The 23171-nt window shown below is 36.8% G+C and overlaps 1 protein-coding gene across 3 annotated transcripts in view; it reads left to right on the plus strand.

Moving 5' to 3' along the window:
* Nucleotides 1-23171, plus strand: part of ZFPM2 (zinc finger protein, FOG family member 2) — a 303211-nt gene that overhangs the window by 176369 nt on the left and 103671 nt on the right. For all 3 annotated transcript variants that reach the window (XM_061373386.1, XM_061373387.1, XM_061373385.1), the window contains one exon: nt 20348-20459. In XM_061373386.1, coding sequence (XP_061229370.1) covers nt 20348-20459 — 112 coding nt within the window. The remainder of the gene's footprint in view (nt 1-20347; nt 20460-23171) is intronic.

A 23171-nucleotide genomic window follows, 5' to 3' on the forward strand; every position in this document is an offset into this window, starting at 1 on the left:
CTCAAAGAAAAATGGAAAAACAGTTTTAATTTCACAGGACTGACCAGGAGAGATAATGAAGTACTTTCAAAACTCTTTATGTGTGGAAGCCCTGGAGGCAAACCCCGGAGCTTTCTTACTTTTAGCAACCAATTACTGAAAAAAAAAATAAAATAAAAACTTTCCCCAATTATGAAGTACACTAGTGCTGACTGCACAGACTCAATTTCACAAAGTGTAGTGGAAAGGCAGCATTCACATAATTAATGAGAAAATGCTGCATGTGTTCAGGCCTTCTGTTAATTGATTAAATGAGTCTATGTCTAAATCTGATTATAATCACACTGTGGCAGTACAATTGAGCGAGTGTGTAAGTGGTAAAGGGACTCCGTCTTCCTTTCTTAACGCTCTCAGATATGTGGATGCATCCTTCCTCCTGCTTCCCCTCCCCAGATTGTAAGGATAAAAATCGGGCTAATAGGAAAAGTAGCAAACTTCCCTATCGAAAGCTGGATAGCTTCCTCACAATTACTTGAACAGTCAGTCCTTAGTTTAGTGTCTCGGTTCCTGGTTAATCCATCATTTGCACTTGTAAAATACAGCATGCTTTGTAGCATGCGCCAGTTTGATGCTCATTGTGGTTAACAAGTGCTGGTTAGTTTTCCCGCAGTGTTGTAATAAACCACAAAACCTGCCATGTGCTTGTCAGTTTTTTTAAAGAAGGCCACAGTGTTCCCTAAGGGTTGTGAGAGAAGTTCATCCCATTGAACTGGTCAGCAAGATATCATTAGCTCGTTGTGTACATGAAATCCAGGGGTTAGAGCACCAAGCGTCACAAGCCAGTTTCTTTACCTCCTTGAGCTGATCAGAGGATCAGAGTATCAAGGAAGGATTAGCACTGACTTGGGATTTGTGTGATTGGTTAATTTATTGCGGCGATGGCAGGCCTTTCATCTATGGCAACATTTAATCAGCACGGCCATGGAGGCTATTACGGGTTAGCTCTTTTCTCAAGTCAGCCAGGGCTGCACCATCAGCCCTATCACAATTCCCCTGAAATTTCCAAATTATCTGGAACAGGCTTTAGCCTCACAGTAATAAAAATTAGAAGAGATTCCTGATAGCACTGGTGGAAAAGGCTTTCACTTGCACAGGGCAAATTATAAATAGTATGAACGTGCACTTTAAAAAAAAAAATTCTCCACCTCTTAAGAGATGTGCAGGACTTATCACCCCTGCTCTGATCCAAATCCTCGTGGTTGAAAATTTATATTAGATTTTATCAGTGAGGCCTAAGTCTAGAAAAATCAATGAAGGTTATCTTTTATGTTGCAGGAACTTGTGGAAATATTGATTTTCATTTTATAGTGAATTTGGAGCATGAGTTGGTAATCACTGCTGAGCTGACTACAATGTTTGCCTACTGTATCTTTTACTGAGTTTTGCTCAAGTATTTAAGATAGTATATTCCTGTTGATTTTAGCATGTAGTTTGAAGTCAAGTGTTTCTTAATACAAGTTGGTGCATCTCTTGTTATATAATGTAATCCTTCAGAGTAATGGTGATTAGCTAATGTCTGTTGAATGATTTCTGAATTTAATAGTGATGTTCAGAATGAGAGAGAGGGAGATTTCAGGACTCCACTCACATACCTTGCTTTTCCTTTTTCCTTACCTGTCACTAAAACACTTAGTGAAACACGAAGTGGAAGAGAATATAATGAAAAATAAGTCAAAGCATGCTCAAAGGTAAAATATCCATGTATAAAGACAGTTTGAAACCTGAATAATGGCTAGTATAAATTATAGTTATTCAATCTATTAAGCATGAAGTCTTTCAGAACTAATGAAAGATAGAAAAACTGCTGCTGATGATAAATACCATGGCCACAGTTTTTTAAGTGAGTCTAGATCCTGCATCTTGGCCCTTAAAAATGCTTTGGCTAAGTAAAACAGTGATTCAGATAGTGATTGCAGTGCTTTTCTCATGTAATGCCCTTACTTTCTTGCTGTTGTTTTTATTTGTATAGAGCAAGTTCTCTCTCTGCCATTTCTATTGGCAGTGTATCCCTGCAACTGATTTTTAAATTAATTCTCCAAAAAGTCATTTGAATATTCAAGTAAATCTGTTCCTGCCAAATTTATACCATTTTTTGTTTGTTTTTAGGTAACATATATATGATTGAGTTCTTTCAGACATGATATTGGGAAAGGAATTTAATACTTCCTTCACACTAACTCTTGGGGAAGTAAAATAAAACTTTGTGCTGTAAGTGGGATAAAGCCTAACTGACCATGAGCATAAAAACAGGGATTATTTCAGACAGCTGTTCACTGATAAAGCAAATACTGTTTAAAATAGAAGGAAACCCAAAAATCATAGCTAGCTTTAAATAGATTTTGGAGTATGGGCTCTGCTCATTCCCTCCTTCCCAAGTCCTTTGGACAGAACCTGTTGTTCCCCGAGTACACAAAGCAAAATGGTAGCAAGTACTTTACCTGAGCAACCTTTTCAGCAACCTTTTTACATCCTCAACTAAGGATGTAAATCTAGTTTAACTCAAGGGATATTTTTTGAAACATTGGTGCAGAGAAAGGCTTTTCTTCTGGGAGAGAAACAGTGAAGCTTTTTGCAAAGTTCATGCCCTCCAGTGCAGTTGAAAACATGATGCTTCAGTGTTCCTGAGCCTGATCTTTAAACACGAGGTACGTCTTAGCTGCAGAAAACTCACAGGAAAATGTGTATGAATGTAGCTACCTGGATCTCCTTCTGGTTGGACCACTTGCAGCATGATGCTGGGGAACATACAAGGATGCACTTACCAGAATGCACAGATACATAAAATTCTGGTTGCTACAGTGAACTGTGTGTCACTGCGTTTATATGATGCTGGCATCCTTCCACAAGTTAATTATACCTTATTACGCTTCTAATGCTGTCATTGTTTTAGTATCCTAACTTTTAGTGTACTTGTTGAGTATTGTAGTTGGTATGTCTGCCTTGGTTCTATCCATTTGCCTCCAATCACAGCCTGTTGATATATTACACAGAAATGTTACAGATTTATAAACATGAGCAATGGTGTGCCACTGATTTCAGGAGAGCAATACTGTGACCACTTTATGGTTTTTCATGTGTTGTTTAAGCTGATTACTATTCCTTTAGGTGGAAATTGTTTTCAGGGGGGGCAAAAAAAATTTAATGGATTGAATACTTTCTGGTCATGTTATTTGTATGTACTATGAATACTGATGGTGTATGTAAATGAAATCAAGGGAGGCTTTCCCGTCTATAATGTTATCTTTTATAAAGTACAATGAAATACAAAATGGTTTTGGTTTTTTGTCTTTTTCTTTTTTTCTTCCTATAGGTAAACATTTATGTGATCCAAAGCATGTAGTCTCTGAGCTTCACCCCACAGATGTTCCTAATGAGTATTATACTTCTTACTATACTCCTCTGGTATTCTGAGCTGAAGTAGTGCTGGAATAAACACTTGAAAGGTTCAGCCTTAATGTGTAAGGGGGAGTAGGGGGAAGCATTTTTGGGGTTTTTTGTTTTTCTTTAAATTCAGAATGAAATTACTAACATCATAAAATCTTTGACAGTGAGGAAACTACAAAGAAAGTATGACCTGAAAAGACTGAGTTAAATTTTGTTATCTGAAACACAGGTGCAATTCCTTTTGACGTCAATGGGAATAGTGTCTGTGTTCCTGAGAGTAAAATATGACCCATTGTCTATTTGCTTGTCTATTGTGGAACTACAGATGAGCCTGCATAACTGAACAGATATGCCTGGACAGCTTTGATTGCTTTGTTAACTGTTAGTCTTGAACCTGGCATTTTCATGAAATATAATATTATATTTTGCACACTTTAAGCCGGTAATGAGTTTAAAGGAAACAGTTAAAGGGTTCATAACACAATTAAGCAGGATTTGGAACATTTTGCTATATCCTCTATTTTATTAGCATCGTTGATCTAAAGAAAAAAGGAGCATTTGGGTATTTTTCCCCAAATCAAGTAATATTTTTCAAAAATATATATTCTTTTAAAATTACCAAAATTGGAAAGACTGTTTTTCATTACTGAATTAACATGTATGTCCATGAAGTTTTCTTTTAATGGCTTATAGATTCCAGTAGTGCACCTTTTTTTTAGGATTCGTCTCAGCTGCCATTAGTTAAACACCAGTAAGAGACTGCAAAGTGATTACATATGGCAGTCATCTGAGACATTGCTACTGTTAGAAATAAACCTTGCTTAGCTGATTTTCAAAGTAATAATTTCCAAGTTTGGCACTTAGTTATAGCTTTACTGTAAGCTTTTGTTTGTTAGGCTTTAGGAAGCATTTTAGATTAAGATTGAAGAAATGGAGATTTGCAGTCAGATGATGAGATTCGTGTGTGCTGGATTCCTGAGGTTTACTGAGCAATTTATAGTACCAGAACAGAATCTCCCCCCAAGGATGGCCTCACCATTACAAACCCTGTGTGCAGGTCATTACAGCCTCTTCTTTTTGAATGCTTTTTAGAAACCCTGCTATCTGTTGTAAACCCCATGACTCTTTTTGTGCCTTGTCAAGGAGGTCAAATACCCAGAAGGAGGCAGGCTTCTCTGGTGAATATGTGGCGGGGTTCCTCCAAGTCTTTAAAGGTTCTGCAAGGAAGACATCATTTGACCCTGGTTTGCCCCCAAGAAGACAAGTAATAGACCTGGACAAATAAATCACATACAAATGATCTTTTCCTTTCACAATATTTATATACATCTATAGTATAGCTGAAAGAGCTGGGATACGTATCTACCTCTAAGAGTTATTCAGACTACAAATCAGCCAGTTAATAGACCAGTTAGGCAAACACATCATTTAAAGATAATATGGAAATGAGAGGGCATGTGGGGATAAAAAGCCCCAACAAAAAAATTAAAAGTTGTAACGTGTTTTTTTAAAGAAAATTCTTACTTGAATAATATAGTGAAAAACTAGGATCGTAGTACGTTTCTAGAGTTACTGAAAAATTGCTTATATGTATAGTACGATGACTAGCCAGTACATTTCTAGATTATTTCAGACATATTCCTGGGAAATAAGCCAACACTGATAAATAGGCTTGATGTTTGGAAAGCATCTAGGATGAATCTAGTGATCATAGTATTGTAAATATGAAATGAACTCTAGAAAATGTGGTCCATTTGACTCTATTAAAAAAAAAAAATTGGAAAAAAAAATGCAAAAAGTAAGGTACTTTGAATCCTGTATATCAAATTAGTACAAAAAATGGGATGTATTTCAGGAGTTGTAAAGTACAAATGGAACATATCCCGAGTCAAAAGAGCTAGTTGAAGTCATTTTCTGGTGAACGTTTTCTTGCTTACTTGTATTCCAGCACCATCCTTACATGTGTTGTGTACTTTGCTCATCATGATCCGAAATGTCAAGTTAGATTGAGTCATTAAATTAATCCTAAAAAATTTGGATCAGACCAGAGGTGTGCTTTTTACCCCGTGCCAGTAGTCTGTCCTTCAGTTTGTGTATTGTGCAGGCAAGGTCTGTGAGCTTTTATTGAAATATAGGTGTTTATTAAGAAGGAAAAAGAAAGCTACCTTGTTCACTTTAATGGGTTCAACTTTCTGAAATTAAGAATAGCACATATTAAGACTTCTACCTTCTGATATATGTACACTGACATACATATTTATAAAAATCCAATTTATTTTTTTTTTAACCAGTCCTTTTCTCAAAGTTTGAAACAATTCTAAGGCAAACTTAAAAATCTTAGTGTTTTCTTTTAATAAAATGGAGTGTTGTAATACTGATATTTCACTAATCTTAAAATACTCAGCTTGGGTATTCTTCAATTTCAGTTATAAGTGGCATCTTTCATGTACTGGAAGTTTGATAACCTTCAATTTAACATGGGCACTATTTCAAAAAGATCTTAAAATAATTTATACTCCCAATTTATATGGGCTTTTACATGTAAATCTTAATTTTATAAAGAAAAGTATGTTATTTATTAATTTATTCAAGTTACATGTATGTTACTCAGTTCTGCAAAAGTATCCAAGTAATGATAATGACCTTTTAACTTTATGTTGAATTGACTGAAGTGAATGCCGTAGAATATCAGTTGGATGATTCTCTTTTAGAAACAATCAATTGATATGGTGCATATTGTCTCGAATGACATACTTGGGAATAGTACTTTATAGAGTCTCTAGTAATTACATGGTAGGCACAAAGTAAAAAAAAAAAAAAATCAATAAAATTGATGTCCATGAGCCATGTCCTGCTTCTGTCACTTTAAATATGACAAAATTTCTGTGGTTTCCATTGTTTTCAGCAATGAAATGTGGGAGACTTTACAAATGCAGAGGATTTCACTTTATCATGACACTGCTACACAGATGTTGTAATGAAACTGTCCCTAATATTCAGGTAGACAGAAGTATAAATTTGATTGTAAAATCATCTGCTACTCTCATAGAAATTAGAAAGTCAGTTTTCTCATTTGTCTGAATTTTCTAGCATTTAAGAGAGATTTCAAGTCAAATACCTGCCTATTAATTTTCAAAGCACTGTGGCTAATATATTATTTTGTTAAAATCACTGGCAGTCTTCTGTGGAGTACTTGAGAAATAGAAGCTTTAAAAGGCATTTTAGAAGTAGCCTGTTTATAGCGCATTGTAGAGAAATAATTCCTCTGAAAAATATGCTATTTTCAGTCAAATCATTCTATAACTAAAAGAAAAAGCAGTCGTGTGATTTACTAGGAAGCATTCCATTCCTGTTGTCAAGGTTTTAATCAAAATCCCAGGCCTTGTGGAGTAATCTAGGGATTTTCTGTTCTGTTTTATTAGTTGTTTTTTGAACTACAATCCCAGTAATGAGCAAGTCACAAAACTCCGCTGTACATACAAAACTACCATCTATCGCAGTTCTTTCAGTCTCAAATAGGATAACCGGAGCATAACTACTGTGAAGCAATACAATTATGAATTTCTTGAGGGGGAGAAAGGAGAGATAAGTGTGCAGAAGTCAGCTAACACTGATGCATGGGTGGCTACAGCATGCAAAGGGTTAACAAGATTTTCATTTTAGATAGTTGCCGTAGTAACAATCAGAGAGCTCAGGCTGTATCTTTTCTATTTGTGGGGAATGTTTAGATTTACACAGTAGCTCAGCTTATTATACATCTGCCTTGATTGCTGGATAAGGTTCGTTGATTAAAAACAGAATAAGATGCATTTTTATAATACTAAGGGAACCCGCTGCCCCTGCCCTCACCTCTTTGTCCAGATCCCTCTCTGCTGTCCCAGCACTTGCCCGCTGCTCAAGGTGTGGCTGTAAATCAAGTTTCACTTGAACTTTCAAGGAGCACAGGCCAGTGTCACCTGCACTGTATGTGGCAGGAGCGCTTCCTCCTGAACATCCTTTTGCCCCTTTGGAACACAAAGCCATGGCATAGTGAGAGCTGGATTCAAGCGTTGCTTCTTTTGTTTGATGTCACAGCTGGTGTTCACTCGCTCACCATCCACAGCTTAGCAAAAGAAAGTTTGATCACAGGTCACCTCCATGGCGGAGGAGCGAAAAGTCAGATTTTGAGTATTTATCACTCCACTATTCCCCCTGGGGTTGGCAGGAGCTGTCAGAGACTTACGGGCTCTGCAGTTGTGGGAACTTCTCTTCAATGTGCAAATGGGGTCTGAGCTTGTGAAAATCAGGCAACTATTCATTTCTTCCCCTTAAAAGCTGAGCAGACTTGTGAGAGCCAAAGTGGGTACTGAGCATGCAGAGGCTGAAGCGACCCTCGAGCCAGGCGGCTGCCACCCAGACTGATGCCCCATGCTGGCGGTGGCCTCACACCTCACTTGGTGGCCCATATCTTCTGGGAGCAGGGAGAAACCCTGCTCAGTTGGGATGCCAAGTTTAAGCCTGCCTTGAACAGCTGCTGCCAATTAGTGCCAAGTGATATGTGGTAGTTGTTTGAAACAGATCGTGTGGCTGGAGTACTGTAGGGTTATAATGCCAGTTTCTGTGATAAGAGGAAGAGAAATTCTAGTACAAAGTTTTACTAACTTCTGCAGTTTGATAGCCAGGACTTCTCCAGTTCTGCCAATTCCTAAAGCTTTTGCTCTTTTAGAGCTCTTAATTTTTCATACTACTAGTGATGTTTGTGGTGTTAGGTTGCTTTCTTGGCTCCATAACAGATGCACTGAAGAGGGGCTTGCTTTCCCTTTTACTGACTTCATTGGGATGTTGAAATGTTTGGAACACTTGGAATCTGGTGCCTTTTTTTTTTTTTCTTTTTTTTTTTTTCCTCAGGTATCTGAAAACTGATTTGAAATTTTTACTGAAAGTAGAAGGGATTCGATTTGATTTACTTTGAACCAGGAAAGGCCTTCAAGGAAAAATTGCCTTTTGGAATTAAAAAGAAGTGTGGATCTGGTCTGAGCCAACAGTAGAAGAGTTTTCTAATCACTTAAATTCAGTCCACAGTGAGGTGCTACCCAATGTGATTCTTGCTTCAACTCTGAATTTCATGTGATTAAAAAAAAAAAAAAAAGAAAAATAACCTGACTCCCGTGACCTAGGAGCAAATTTGATCTTTTAGATGCTCCCTGCTTTTGAAGGTCATCCCCCTTCCGCTTGTGGACCTCTCCCTGGATTTGTGATCCCAAACAGAGGCTTTACAGCTCCCAAAGGCTCCTATTAGAGAGCATGGAGCGGCAGTGCAACCTGTGTGTATCCATCAGTACGAGAAATGGATAATGGATATTCATAGTCAAATTCTTGTTGCAAAGAATTAAAAAAAAATAAATCAATTTATTTCTTTCAGAGAAAAAGATCCTTTAAATAAACTTGCCAGGCTGCCAGCTTCTTTGTCTGTTGTTACTTATTCCAAGTGACAGTTTGAGTTCCCTAAAATAAGTTAAAATGGGAGGGGTTTGGGCTTCATTCATTGTTATTTTCAAGTTATAGCACTAGGTCCCTACCTCCGTTATAGCCCTTCTTTTATGTGTAAATGTTTCATAAGTATCTGAATTAGTTTTCCAAGTAAAATGTATTTTTGTGGAACTGTTTTTACTCAGAGGAAGTCTTTTACCATTACACACAGCTTCATTGTGTTCAGAATGAAAACCCTGAAAACAGTATTCCTACACTACTTCTTTGTCTCCAGATTTTAAGATCTATTATGCATAGTGTAGTGCGTAATCATAATTATGCATTCATGATGATGTTTGTACTGGCTTAGCTCAGGAACAGTGTGAGAAAGCTAATCTTGAAGCTACAGGCTGTTTTCCTGCACTTAAGATTCTGATCTGAGTTGTTTGTTGAGTCTTACTGGAACCAGAGGCCTTTCCTCACCAGTCCCGCTGCTGGACTCTCCATCTTTATCTCCAGTCCCAGTGAAGGACCTTCACCCATTCTTTGAAACTTCTTTTTTCCATGGAAACTTGCATAGTTGCAGTTCTTCCTCATGGTACGTATAATCAGGACACCGAAGCAATTTAAATGAGAGCTGCGTTACACAACTATGTCATACAAGCTACAAAAAATGAGATCCTTTTAATCTGCCACTGGGCATTTTAGGAACTTCATTTTTATATGAGAATAGAAGAAAAAAAAAAAAAAAAAGAAAACCCCTCACACTTTTAAGGCAGTGGAGAAAAAATAGCTTTCAGCTGGAATAAAGTAACTGGTTTCTAGGTAAAGGTGCTGCTCTGCACAGTTCATCTTCTTGGTCCAAAACTTCTGATAAAGAAATGTAAGCACCATTAATACATAATTCAGATCTGTGAAGGATCATATTGACTAAAAAGCACAGAATTTTGAAATTCATTTTCTCTGAAATTCCCATGTTAATCAGTTACTCAATACCGTTGTTATTTATTTAAAAATCTATATAGAGTTTGATAGCATTGAAGAAAAATTAAAACCCCTAAAATACTTCCTAGCCATATGTTAATTTCTACTGAACTAATTTTCTTGTGAAGCCTATTTTATTATTTGGAGGGTTTTTTTCACTGATCGTGTTTGGGAAGGGGGTTTCAGTGGAATAAAAACACTTAAAAATTTTACATGAAAACACTGTCTTTTTCTGAAAGTCTAACTAACTAAAGGAAATTTTACAACATTCAATCTTTGATATACCAGCAAAAAAGAAATTATACTGTGAATAAAGAAGAACAAAAAATTCCAGTTATTTGCAAACTTCTCCATCAGTATTATATATATGTAAAGTTAATTCCTTTCCTCATTACCTGCAAACAAGAAAGCATAAGAATAACATTGAAAATCACTAGTGGGACCATGTTCCAGCTTATTTTTACATGAGCAGTCAAGAATCATGCATAATGCAACAGCATACCAACCAGCAACACACAGAAAATAGTTTAACTTGTTTTTTACGGACACAAGAGCTGATTCTAAAGGCATCCTGAGAAGATTGTCCTTGATTTTACATTATCCTGGGTGGGTGTTTAGTTTCTTCCATTTACTCACTGGGTAAAAAATATCCTCGTGTCTGCTTAATAGTGATGGAATTTTCTATACGAAGCTGTAAGGAGGAATTAGGTTTTACCCAATAATTATATATTAAATCAGTGTTAAAATACAGTTGTAATCAAATCCTTTCAGATCCCAAAGCTGCACATTTGATACAGTACATTGGAAGGTCAGAATACTTAGCTGAGTATACACCCCTTGCGACTCAACAGATGTACAGATACGTGGCCTAATCCTAAAAACACATTCATAAGTCTGGAAGAGCAGAATTGAGCCTTAATTCTCTTAAAAGACTCTCACAATGTTGTGTGGTCCTTTCATCCAAATTAGAATGATTCATTATGTCTAGTCCATTAGCACCATCAGAGATAGGTGTGGGCCATAAAATCTGCATTAGGATTTCTAAATATGTCAAGGATAATCTTAAAATGAGATAAACTAGGATGTTTTAACTGAACTAAAAATAATTAATCAAAGTCATATGTGTAGACTTCTGGTTGTTGAATCATGCATTAAACTTCTACCTCAAATGATTATGCTGTCTTAACAAATATAAAACTTGGGCGCAGGACTGTATATTGGATTTATACTGTCACTTGAAAGTACCAAGTTTCCTACTGGTAGAGCTATATATAAAAATATGTAGTAAAAACATGCATAAAAATCTTTGCAAATTGTGAAGAAAAGCCCAGAAGATTTTTAAATTTTTTTATTCACCAATTCCATTTCAAATACGTAGGAATTTATATATAATATTATGTGTGCATTCAGTGTGTGTACCACTGGAGCTCAAGTATTGTTTCATGCATCATCAAGAGAATTACACTATAATGCCTACACCTTTGACTACAATACCTTTGTATTAAATATGTGTTTCATAAATGTCTCAAAATATTAGTTGGAAATATAATCCTAAAAGACCTGCACTGGATTATACAGTTAAAATATTGGACTATTGGACAAGCTTATACAGAGAACTCTTTATTTTCTACATTTTTGGTTGAGGGAAAAAAAGGTTGAAATTAAAAAATACTGTCTTTTACTTCTGCTAAAGCATGATTTTTGTTCTTATTCACCTTTCATCCACCTTTCTAAAGTAATATACACAACATGTGTTTGTGGTTCCAGACAAAGTAATAATAATATATAATAAGCAGAACCTATAACTAATAACTAATCTGTAGGTCTGTGCAGTGGACTTTTATAGAAAGCTTTATGCATACCCTGTTTTCTTTTTATATTTTTGATGGATTCCTTAGATAAAAATAAATACATATAATACATGAAATTTGTACTCCTGGAAATGATGGCTGAAGTCATCCATTACAGTGTAAGAAAAGTACAACTGAGAAAAAAATCCCAAATCATTGCAAACCAAAAATTATTCATTACCATGCTGTAACTAAGCTGTGGATACAGCAGTCGTTGTAAGTAGCTGGACAGTGAGACCAGGCAGCATTTATCCATATGGAATGCAAATGCCTTCATGTCTTGTAAAAAAACCTCTGTGTTCCCTTGATCGTTTGGAATATCTCATCATGTTAAGTACCCCAGGCCCAAATGATCTTTCACAAAGTAAGAGAGCAAGTGTCGGACAATTAACAGGTCTTGATGTTTAATCTCAGAGTTTAGTCCCTCAACCCATGCAGCGAAAACTCCGTGTGTGCAGAATTGCAGCTGTCACACTGAGCAGAGTATTCATCTCTTTAACATTAAAAATGTTTAGCAAAATGAAACAGCATACATTCAAGCAAGTGCATTTGTAAAATATTTACGGGCAAATATCATCATGGTTTCAGTCGAAAAAGAGACCTAATTCTTAGAGTAGACAGTAATTTACCATAGGGAGGTTAACGCAGTAGGAAGAATGCACTGATAATTCTGTGTGGAAGTGTGTAAGCAGCATTGCATTATATCTTGTCTAAAGGTAAGTTACATATAGTGTGATTTCATCGGTACAGGTGCATGTCATATCTGAAATAGTATTATCCAAAGTATTCAACTTCATGTTAAAGCGGAAAGGTTCAACACCCATTGCAGACACCTGAGTGCTAAGACACAATGACAGTGGGCATGCTACCCATAGGTATCAACATAGCACAGCAGAGATGATCTACATAGTGTTGTCAAGTTTCAGAATATCCTAATCCTAGTTATGCTAATCACAGCATTGACTAGGAATGTGGTTCCCTGGTGCTGGTATTTGTGTAATACAGACATACATATATACATATACACATACACATACATATACATACACAGATACTGCATTCCCAAAGAATGAAAGAAACAGGACAGAAAGAAACAAGAGAAATGCAATAAAAAATTGAAGAGAGTGATGGCAAAATACACTGCTGTCCATCCCATGGTCTTTGGGGAAGGGAGAAGTTGTCTGGACATATCCAGGTATATACAAAATGGAAAAAGGAGAAAGGTGGGCTGACAGGGGGGGAGCAACTGCAGAATGAAGTCAGGTGAAAAAACTTTCTAGGATGGAAGAGCAGGAGTATAAAGCTCAGTAGCATTGGGTGGTAGTGGTAGGGGAAGTTTAACGGGTGTTCAGAGGTTCAGTTTCTAGCTTTTCCATTCCTGTTTCTATCAATTGGTTGTCACCTTCTCCAGGCCCCATGTCAAGCAGCCAGAAGGAATCACCAACACTCTCAGCTAGGACCAGGTGCTCCAGAATCTGGATTAATTATTTTAAATCTTCCTAGTTCTGGGGAAGAGTTTGAAGATGGGTTCCAAGGGTACCCTGGATTAAAGTAGAACGAGGTAAAGCTGCTTTCAACAGCCATTATTTTGTACCTAAATTGCAATGAGATTTGATTTATGTTTATTTTATAGATTTGAAAAATATGCACTCTAGCTAGGTAGCATGAAACTCTCTCAAAACTTAACATACATTTAATTAGCATTAGGGACATTTGTCAGCAGGCATATTTGATATTAGTAAAAAATTTGGAATCATATTGAAGACATGACAAGTGTTGGAAAATATTAACAGACCTACGGTGTATTTTTTTTTTTTTTAAGTGTTTTCTTTGGTCTGCTTTAGGTTTGTGGGTATATGGTGAAATGTATGTTCGATTTTGTCACTTGACAAGTGATGATCTCTTGGGATAAACAGCAGGGTTTCTCAGTTGTAGGAAATCCCAGCTGTCTTTTGGGATTCCATCTGTGTACTTTCCCCCCCCCCCCCCCTTTTTTTGTATTTGAAACACTTAAAAGTCTTTAGTTTGACCACAGTCTCTTCAAATTCTTTTTCTTCTACTATCACCAAAAATCCCAGACTTGCACCCCTGAAGAGACTAGTCTCATAAATGGAATCCCAGTATAAATAGCCAAATGTAATGAATTGTAGACTAGGAATGAGACAGTTGTTTCGCACCCAGTCAGTCCACAGGTGCTGCACTGCCATGTTACAACTAGCACTACATAATAAGCATCCAGAATCCTGGGCAGAAGAGACATGAGGACTTTTTTTCCTTCCACCCTGTTCAAGATACGGGGAAATAACACTGACCCCTCTTTCTTTTCACCATCATGGCCCATCACAAGCAAAAATTTGTCTATCTTCTTTCTTCCAGTTTGTGTCTGGTTTTACATCTGTGCAGGAAAACAGCTCCTGTACTCTCTTCATATAGACATGACAGGCATCTGATGGATGATAACTTGAACACTCGTCTGAAACACTGGATCCCACAAAGTTGTAAAGAAGTAACTAAAACAGTTACCCAGGCTGTCAGCAGATTTAGGTGAAATTAACTGCATTACCTTTGTATCATTTTTCAAACTTTTTTTTTTTTCTTTTTTCAAGCACAAGGACTAAGGATTACAAATTTTCCCTTGCATTTAGTTTAGGTGTGAATATCTCATCGCTAGACATAGCAAGGGTTGTGAAAACTGAAATCTCGGTACAATTGTACAATTCCAGAGTAGGTGTTTGTAGGCTGGAGACTAGAGTGTCTTTGTGACTTTGTTTCATTTGGTGATGCTTGTCACACAGGCTGAAACCATGACACTGAAAACCTCCTGACATCTCCGATCTCATGTGAGTGGAGAGGAGTTGCCTCAGCATGTCTAGCAAAGAAAGCCATGGAACTATGAAGTGCTGCCCCAGGCCTTGACTGGCAGGGTTTCCAGGGAAGTCCTTGAGATAAATTTTCTTCCAAGACTCAATCATCCTTGGAAAAAGGTTAGAGTTTTCAAGAAAGCTACAGAAATTGAGAGACAATCCAATTGGTTGAACACAAATTGACAACAAAATGAGGGTCTGTGTATGTCCAGTGAGCTGTTTGGGTGGGCTTGTCTTAGGGTTTGGTATATTTGTAATCAGCTATATGATAAAGAAATACACTGTGGCAGTAAGTTTGATGTGATAAAGTGGACTTACCACACTTCTTGTCCAAAAACATCTTAAAAATTATTAATTAATTAGTGATAGTTTGAGACTCTCACAAACCTCTGCTATTTCTTGCTCCAGAATGACCTCTTAGGTGACCTTCCCAACTGAACTGATTTGATAAGCTCTTTTGCTGTCTTGAGTATGGTGATCACCAAAGATGAACTTAACGTCTGGAGAGGGTATGTTCTGCAGTTTCAGCGTGTCAGAAGATACGTCAACCCTGTGACGATCAAATTGAATTTAAATTGAATTTCAAAGTAGGAACCTCTGTCAGTGTATTAACTGGTGTTTTACTGTCCCAAACTCATATTTGATGGTACCTGAGTTATAGTTACAGCTCTCCTCCCAGTACATTCTTGTTTTCAGTTGGCTATATAAAGTAACTCTGCACAGTGAGGCATGAAGACTTTCTCCAAGGGCACAAAGACATTTTGGTAATCTGTATCTTTCATGGGAACTCAGGCTCTCTGGAAGATTTAGAATGAAAATCCATTTGTGGGAATCAAAATACAGTTAGAAGCAGAAGCCCTTTAGTATCTTCAGTCTCCATCACATTTTCTCTGTTTTGGTGAGAGTACTTTAAGGAAGTAGTTTTGACATTATAGAGCCCTATACAGAGAGAAATGTGATTTTTTCAATGAATAGTGCATCTCCTTAAATAATGTCTGTGTAACACCATTCCTGGGACAGAATGGTCATGTGACAGCAACTTACTGAATGTTATAGCTCAGTATCTGTTTCTTGCTCTGGCACTTGGAACTTCTTGGAAACAGCCAGCAACAATCAGGCATTTGAGAATTTCATAGGTTTAAACCAACTTGCTCATACCATATTTCTCTTCAGCATGGGGGTTTCCTCAGGTTTTTGCCAGGCCACACACATCATATGTTAGAAATCTTTGAAGGAGCGAGCCCATCTAATATTACTTGTCAGCACTGATTCTTTTTAGCAAGAGTGCAAAACTGTTTTGGCCTGCTGTGATGGCTATTTTTATCTCCATTAACCTCTTGACTGGATATAAACATTTATGGAGGGTTACCTCCCTTGTTTGTCCAGTTGCTTCAAAGGTTAGTGAAAAGTGAATGCTTGCCTAACCTCTTTTATCCTCATTAGCTGATTCTAATTATTCCCTGAGAGATCACAGTTTTGACCCTGTTTGTCCTTGTCAAATTTGTCTAGTTATGGCATGAAGACATTAGCAGAAATTGCTTTTTCAGGTAAAAATTACTCAAATGTAGAATACACACTTATCTAGTGTAGAGCAGTGAACAATATTGTGGTTCTGTAATATTCTCCCATTTCCAAAATTGAGGTTACTGCTCTATGGCCTCATCTTGTGGACACCTGTGTTAGCAGATCCCTATGATTGTACTTAGGCAGTAGGCAGAATGTTTTGTAAGCTTCTCAGTAGTTTGTAGCAGTTCTTTTGGAGGAAGCAATAAAATTTTGTTTGGTTTTTGAAGTCTTAATTTTACGCAGCTTTAATATTGTTGCTCCTGTGTCAAGAAAGCTTTTTTTTGTAAAGGTACCATTCTTAAGCTAGAGAGATTCCTAAAAGCACTGTTAAAAAGATAAAGTAGCTAACGCCTACCATCACCATTTTAAGAACGACCAGCTAAGTACAATAAATACATCTTCTGAATTACAGGATGATTTTCATAGCACACTCTGAGGGTCAGATCATGAGCATACTTTACTTGAAGTGGAATGGTGTCCTAAAGGTAAAGAGCTGTCCAGAAGGATATGTTACCCCTTCTGTGTCAAGCCAAGAAAGCCCTTTCCCATGTTTCTCAGTGGATCTCGTCTATGATTGTATGGTTGGGGTGAAGGAGCTGGCAGGTCTCAATTAGGTATCTCAGATAGACAGGTCCCAGGCTTCACATGTTAACCAGTAACCAGTGCCTTAAATCCCACAGACACTTAGTGCAGATTAAAAAGCACTGGTGTAATACGCTCAAAGCGCACTATCCTGCTTTACAAGCGGGTTGCCGCGTTCTGCACCAGCTTCAGCTTTCAAATGGATTTAAAATGTAGCCTCAGGTATAGCGCACTGCAGAAGTCTAATCTTGAGGTGATAAAGGCATGACTGATTTAACCATAGCTTCTTGTTATCTTGGACTGGGGTCTTTTCATTTTAACCATTTTAGGGAACTGGCCTTTCCTGAATCAGCAAGCTCACTTCAATTCTTACTCTGTAATAAGGCACAAGAGCAAGCCTTTGTCAGTGGTGAACACCTCCTATGAATGTGTGAGCCTCACAGGATGCCAGTCCCCAAGAACTGCTGCGGTGGTCCTGACTCGTCTTGCAGTTCACACAATATGTCTGTGAGGTACTTCAAAGAGAAGCCATTGCCTGTCTTATTGGAGCTGCCAAGCTTCATAAGCAGCCAGGGCCTTGTGAAGTTTTGCTTTCATATTAAAAGAAGTTTATTTACATATCTGTGCAGCTTGGGAGCAGAACTATGGGAGAATGGGAAATTCTTTTTGAGGTGTCAACCAGCTCTTATGGGCTAGCAGAGCTGTGAGACAAAACACCCTGTTCCTCCTCCAGCCTATCTCTAGTGCCTAGAGACCACTCACAGCTGCTGAACTGATTGCACGTTTTACTGCCAAGCTGACTTGGTGATCTCTGTGTAGTTCTTTAAATTCAAAAAAAGCCCTGTAAGTGGGGGGCAGCGGAGCAGATTCACATCCTGACTGCTGGTGCTCAGTCTACCTGCTGCTGCTGCTGCTTCACCTCAGAAGGGACGAGACACCAGCCTCTTGTTGTCTAGAAGAAACAGGCAGTGGCCTGGGACTAAGCCTACCACTTACTAAAGGAAAAATTAATCTCCATGAGAAAGTCAAAGGGTATCTCAGCATCTCATTTCTTCCTCAGCGGTATGTGGTTAAGTATAATCTTTTCCCAGGACATATTATTTATCCTGTCTATGTAGATAACAAACTGTTGCCCAGCACAAGATCCTGATGTTATTTGAGGCCTTTTGATACCACCTTAATGCAAATAATACCTTTACAGATGGGAGAGACACGATGGGATGTCAGATGTCTGGGAAGAAGAAAACCAGAAATGGGAATTAGATCCTGTGAAAATTAACTAGATGATCCCTTCTGCACTTTAAAAATAGAATTTTGGTTTTCTTTTGTGTTTTTTAACTTGGCCTCCAACTTATAAAATAAATACTTGTTTGAATGTCGTAATCATTTATGGTATACTTGGAAAAGTCCACTATCTGGGTAATATTGCACTGTCTTTTAATCGTACTTGGGATTACCAGCAACTGAGAACACATATAAGCAAAAAAATATGCTAAAGACTTGACTGGAAAGGCAGTTGATGAAATGCAGTATTTGGTAGGAACACATATTTGTCTTCCTCTTCATTGTTGCTGTGAAGGCATGGTTGATAACAGTCATGCTAAAGTTTGTATTTATATGGGTATGATTCTCAGCTGTGTGGAGAATCACCACTCTTCCTTGTTTCCATAGCAGTATTTGCACTGTTTTGGTGTAACTGTCACTGAAGTCCAGACTTTTCTATAATAAATGATAGAGATAATATTTTGATTACCTTTCATCTCATCTCTTGCAGATCTTTTTCAGTTCATTTATTTACATCATTATCTGTGCAAGTCCACATGTGAATACTTTGCACAGATTTCATACTTGGTAACATCAGGCTTCTTGATAATTGATAATCAAATAAAAAAAAAAGATATCTTGTTTACTTGCCAATTAGAAATTGGAATTTAAATTCATATTTTAAATGCATTCAGTTGGGTTGACACTCATAAGACTTCATATAAGCAAACACAATTTCTTCAGCATCCTGTAGAAAAAGCAGTTCTAGGAATTGAGATGCTGCATTTCTCTGGTTGCAGTATTTTTACACTACGTAGGTATATTGTTGCTAGCTGTTGCAGTTCTTTTTACTGATTCAATTTCTCATTTATATCTGTTTTTTCCAACACTTTTAGAAGATGAGTGATGTTATGGACAGCATATAGGAGTGTGACTTACGCATAAACAATGTATGAAAAATGCAAAATATAAAATGCAAATTAAGCAAGAAATACTGTATTTGCTAAAACAGTTTTAAAGCATAGACAGATCAAAAGGAGAAAATATGAAGAGCTGTGACATTTAATATGTCTTATTTGATCATCATTATTAAAATATTGATGTATCAAATTATATCAATATGTATTATAAAAGATTAACAATCATATCACTAAAACATTTAAAATAGTATTTTTAATAAATATTTCGTGTATATTTTAGGAATGCAGTATGTTCTGTGGTAACTCTTAATATACTTCACTACATTTCTAGACGAGACACAGATAATATATATGGCCAACGCATCTGCAATGTCCCTTTAATTATATGATTTTTTGTATGTCAAAATTTTTACCAGCTAGAGCCAATAAGAGAATTATTGGGGGAATATAAAAATAATTATATTCTCTTAGAAAAGTTTGGAATGTCTTGTCAGAATTATATCCAGAAAAAAATATTAATTAAAAATCAGTGGTGACTGTTGTACTTTGTACTCTGTCGTGGTTTTATGCTTGATATAGAAAAAAAGAACTGTGAATCATAGGTGTCTTATTGGCATCTCAGTGCCACATACTGACAACCTCAGGATTGCCCACAGGGGATTTGCTATTTGATTGGTAAAGGAGGTAAGTGTTAATAAATCTGAAGCCTCTACCTTATTTCCTCAAATACCAAATTCTCTAAATACAAAATCTGCAATATACAGGGGAGGTGGTTTTGTTACACGTATGTCTCCTTGTCTGCATGCCTTTCATGTGCTATGGATGTCTTGTTTTACTTCTGTGTCTTTGAATTTATTAATAAAACTTCTTTTTTAGTCTTTCTGGAGACAAAGTGCAGTGAATCATTAGCAGTATTATTATTTCAGACATAGTAATATCACACATCATCACTTAGCAAAAGAGGAAAAAATCCCTTTTCCATGCACAACAATTTCCTGTGATAATACAAATGTTACCCAGGACAGATCTTTGAAATGGATACTGATTCTTTAAATTCTTTCCTGTCTGTTTCAGGAAATAGTGAGATCCCATTGATAATGAAGTACAATGTGTCTAAAGTTCACTTCTAAACACTTGGCTCTTTGCTGTGAAAGTCATCTGCATTCCCTTTATAATTCTCAGCCACCAGAGATATGCTTAATCTTGAAGATCTGACCCAATATCATTCGGAAAAAATCCTTGGTAATAGTTTCACCATTCAATCAATGAAAGAACAAAAGCTTTCTGCATATGTCTTCTTAAAAAAAGTCCTGAGATAGGGGAATAAGACATCACTTATGGGTTTGGAGATTTTGTTACTTGCAAATAAAATTATTATTGCTATTATTATTCAAATTCTTAATCAATGCAAGCAAATGGCATCTGTTTGTTATCATCCTTCCTACAGAAGACAAAGGCTTCAGTCCCTATGGTATTGACTGCTGGCCCCAAGTGGTTGCTGGATGTGACTTGGCAAGGAGTAGAAGACAACAAAAACAACTGCATTGTGTACAGCAAAGGTAAACACAAGCTGATTTTTTTCTCTACTTTCTTGTGTAAGGTACTGAGATAAAAGTATACGTGTTGCATAATAGGAAAATTAAGTAATAAAGTCAAACATTTTTCATTCCCATTTTCCTACCCTGTTCTGGTTTTGACTTTTTTTTTTTTTTCTTTAAATGAAAACCACACGCAATGTCTGTAGAGTACTGAATGCTTTATAAACAAAGAAGGACATCAGCTGACATAAGGCATACCACCCTTTTGTCTCTGAAAGTTAGTACCTCTTAGGGAAGCGTAAATATATCTATACACTGTAAAAAGGTGAATTTGCATTTTATTGGGAATACTGGATAGCATTTCTCCGTGTTACATTACATTGTAGACTACTAACTGAAGTCTGTTTTTGTAAGAGCAATGTGAACTTGTTTGAACTGTGGTAAGACTCCATGTCAGCATGGTAACAGATGATAACTTGAACTGGATTTCAGGATTGTCACCTCTGACATTCCAGTCTCTGTGTAGTGTCATGATGTGATGATGCTTCACTGGAATATATTGGCTAGTGGCAGTGCATGTTATTTCTGTCTTATGTGAATTGTCAGATTTGCTCAATTCAGTATGAGTTCTTACGAGATGCCCTCCCAAAACATGCTTCGTCCAATCTGCCACATCTAACAGCTACTTCTGTTCAAGATACAAAAGCTTTTGTCTTGCATCTTGAACCAACGCAAAGAGCCTTGGGTTGAATCAGTATTGCTGTAGACCATGCACCATGCTGTTCGGTCACTCACTGTGAAAGCTTTGTAAATGATGTTGTGGTATCACTACAGTATGTTAAAAAAAAACCCCAAACAAATAAACCAAACCAAAACACCACTTGAATATATGGAATAACTCATTTAGTGTGGCTAGTTTTGGCCTTCCCCCGAAGATCAGGTTGCAAAACTATGACTTGCCTTCCTTGTATTTCGATCACCAATCTCAGCACTTTTTGAATATTTCAGAGCATGCAGTGTTCTTGTTTAATTTCTTTTAGGTTTTATTTCCAACCAAACAGACCTACTGAGATCAAAGATTTGTTTGCTGAGGCAACCTAGTGACCATTTCAGCATACAAGCATCCAGGCAAATAAGCACCCATATCAATATATTAACATACAAAACACTAATCATAACATCAAAGACTCCTAAAAACTTACTAGAAACAATTACAACTTGTTCCTATAATCATTGCAATTTATACACTTATAAGAGGATTGCTTTTAAACTGCCACAAGCCTTTGAAAGTTGAAACGCTGAAAACAGGGAATTTGCATGTTAAAAATGAATTGCACACCAGGGTCTTATAAATTCTTTCTATTATAATTACAGAATGCCAACACATTCATTCTACAACCTGAAACACCTGCAGGACTAGAGAACTGGGCTTAGATCTAAAAAGGGTTCAGCTGCCCCTTCCTTCACAGCTTGCTGATTGCTGCCCAGGTGGAAGAAGCAACAAAGTGCTCTGAGTAACATAAGGAAGCTTTTCCCATAAATCCAGAGCTGCAGTTTGCTTCATAATATTGAATACTCACAGGCAAACCTTTCTGCAACAACTTTTTCATGTAATGGAAAATTACTTTCATTCTAAAATACAGCTTCTGCAGATTCCCATAGGACATTGTCTTATCAAGTATTTCATTCTTTGTGTAATTATAATAATACTTAGCCCATATTTACCAGTAAGACTTTTCGTCTTCAAAGTACTTTACAAACACTAATTCATTAGACAGTTTCAGTACTATCTGTCTGATTAAATCTATTGAAACATGATTTTTATTTTTTTTTTCAAATACTAAAAACTTTCTTTACTTTGGTGCAATCTGAATAGCCCACAACATTGGTCTTTTCATTCAAACAGCTGGATTTTATTTCAGCGATGATGCTGGTTATTTTAGTACTTGGTTAATAATGTATTGCGACAGTTATATTGTGCTGAAGGTGAAATATGTTATATCTACTGCAGATGAAAATTATAACTAAAGTTGAGGATAAATTTGAGCCCTAATTTATAAATGCATGTTAAACCCCTGCTACTTCACTAAACTAATGTGGGAAATAAGTTGTAGGTGTGCTTTAACTTCATTGCTTTCTGTTCATCTTTATGTTGAGTTAGCTGTTCTATCATTCATTAAGCACCTACACTCGCCTTGAGCTCTGCTGGGATTTTCATACTAGGAAGATTAATTGGCTTGGATCACAAAACAATGTCAAATAGAAGATGGTAAAATAAATAAATAGAATAATGCTTCTTCCTTCAATTTGTATCTCATCATACCAGATTGCATTGCCTTGATTTGTGTTAGCTTTCTGTCTCCTATAGTGCCATTACTTCTAATGAAATGGTGTCAGCTGGCATCTAGTTGTAATTCGATGTTATGTTGTAGTTGCATGTGTATAATTTTGTTAGTTTGCTTAGCAGTACATTGTTATTTCTGAAAGCAATTAGCTGAATAAATGTGTGGAATTGTCCATGGAGCAAATTCGGTCACCTGGGAGCTGTTTTCTGTGCGATACCCAAGATGAGATGAGTGGAGTAAATTGGTACATTTCTAAGAGAAAAATAAGTTTAAAAATTGGCCAGCAGTAGATGGATGGTGCTGGTCGATCAGTTACTGACTCAGAAGCACATGCCATATTTCCTTGTAGCTTATTACAGTGGTATCTGTGAGAGCAGAATTTTCTCCA

Source organism: Neopsephotus bourkii, unplaced genomic scaffold (assembly GCF_033783945.1).
Source record: "Neopsephotus bourkii isolate Nb327-2 ecotype Australia unplaced genomic scaffold, CSIRO-AGI_Nbou_v1 NB_1630, whole genome shotgun sequence".
Classification (NCBI taxonomy): Eukaryota; Metazoa; Chordata; class Aves; order Psittaciformes; family Psittacidae; genus Neopsephotus; species Neopsephotus bourkii.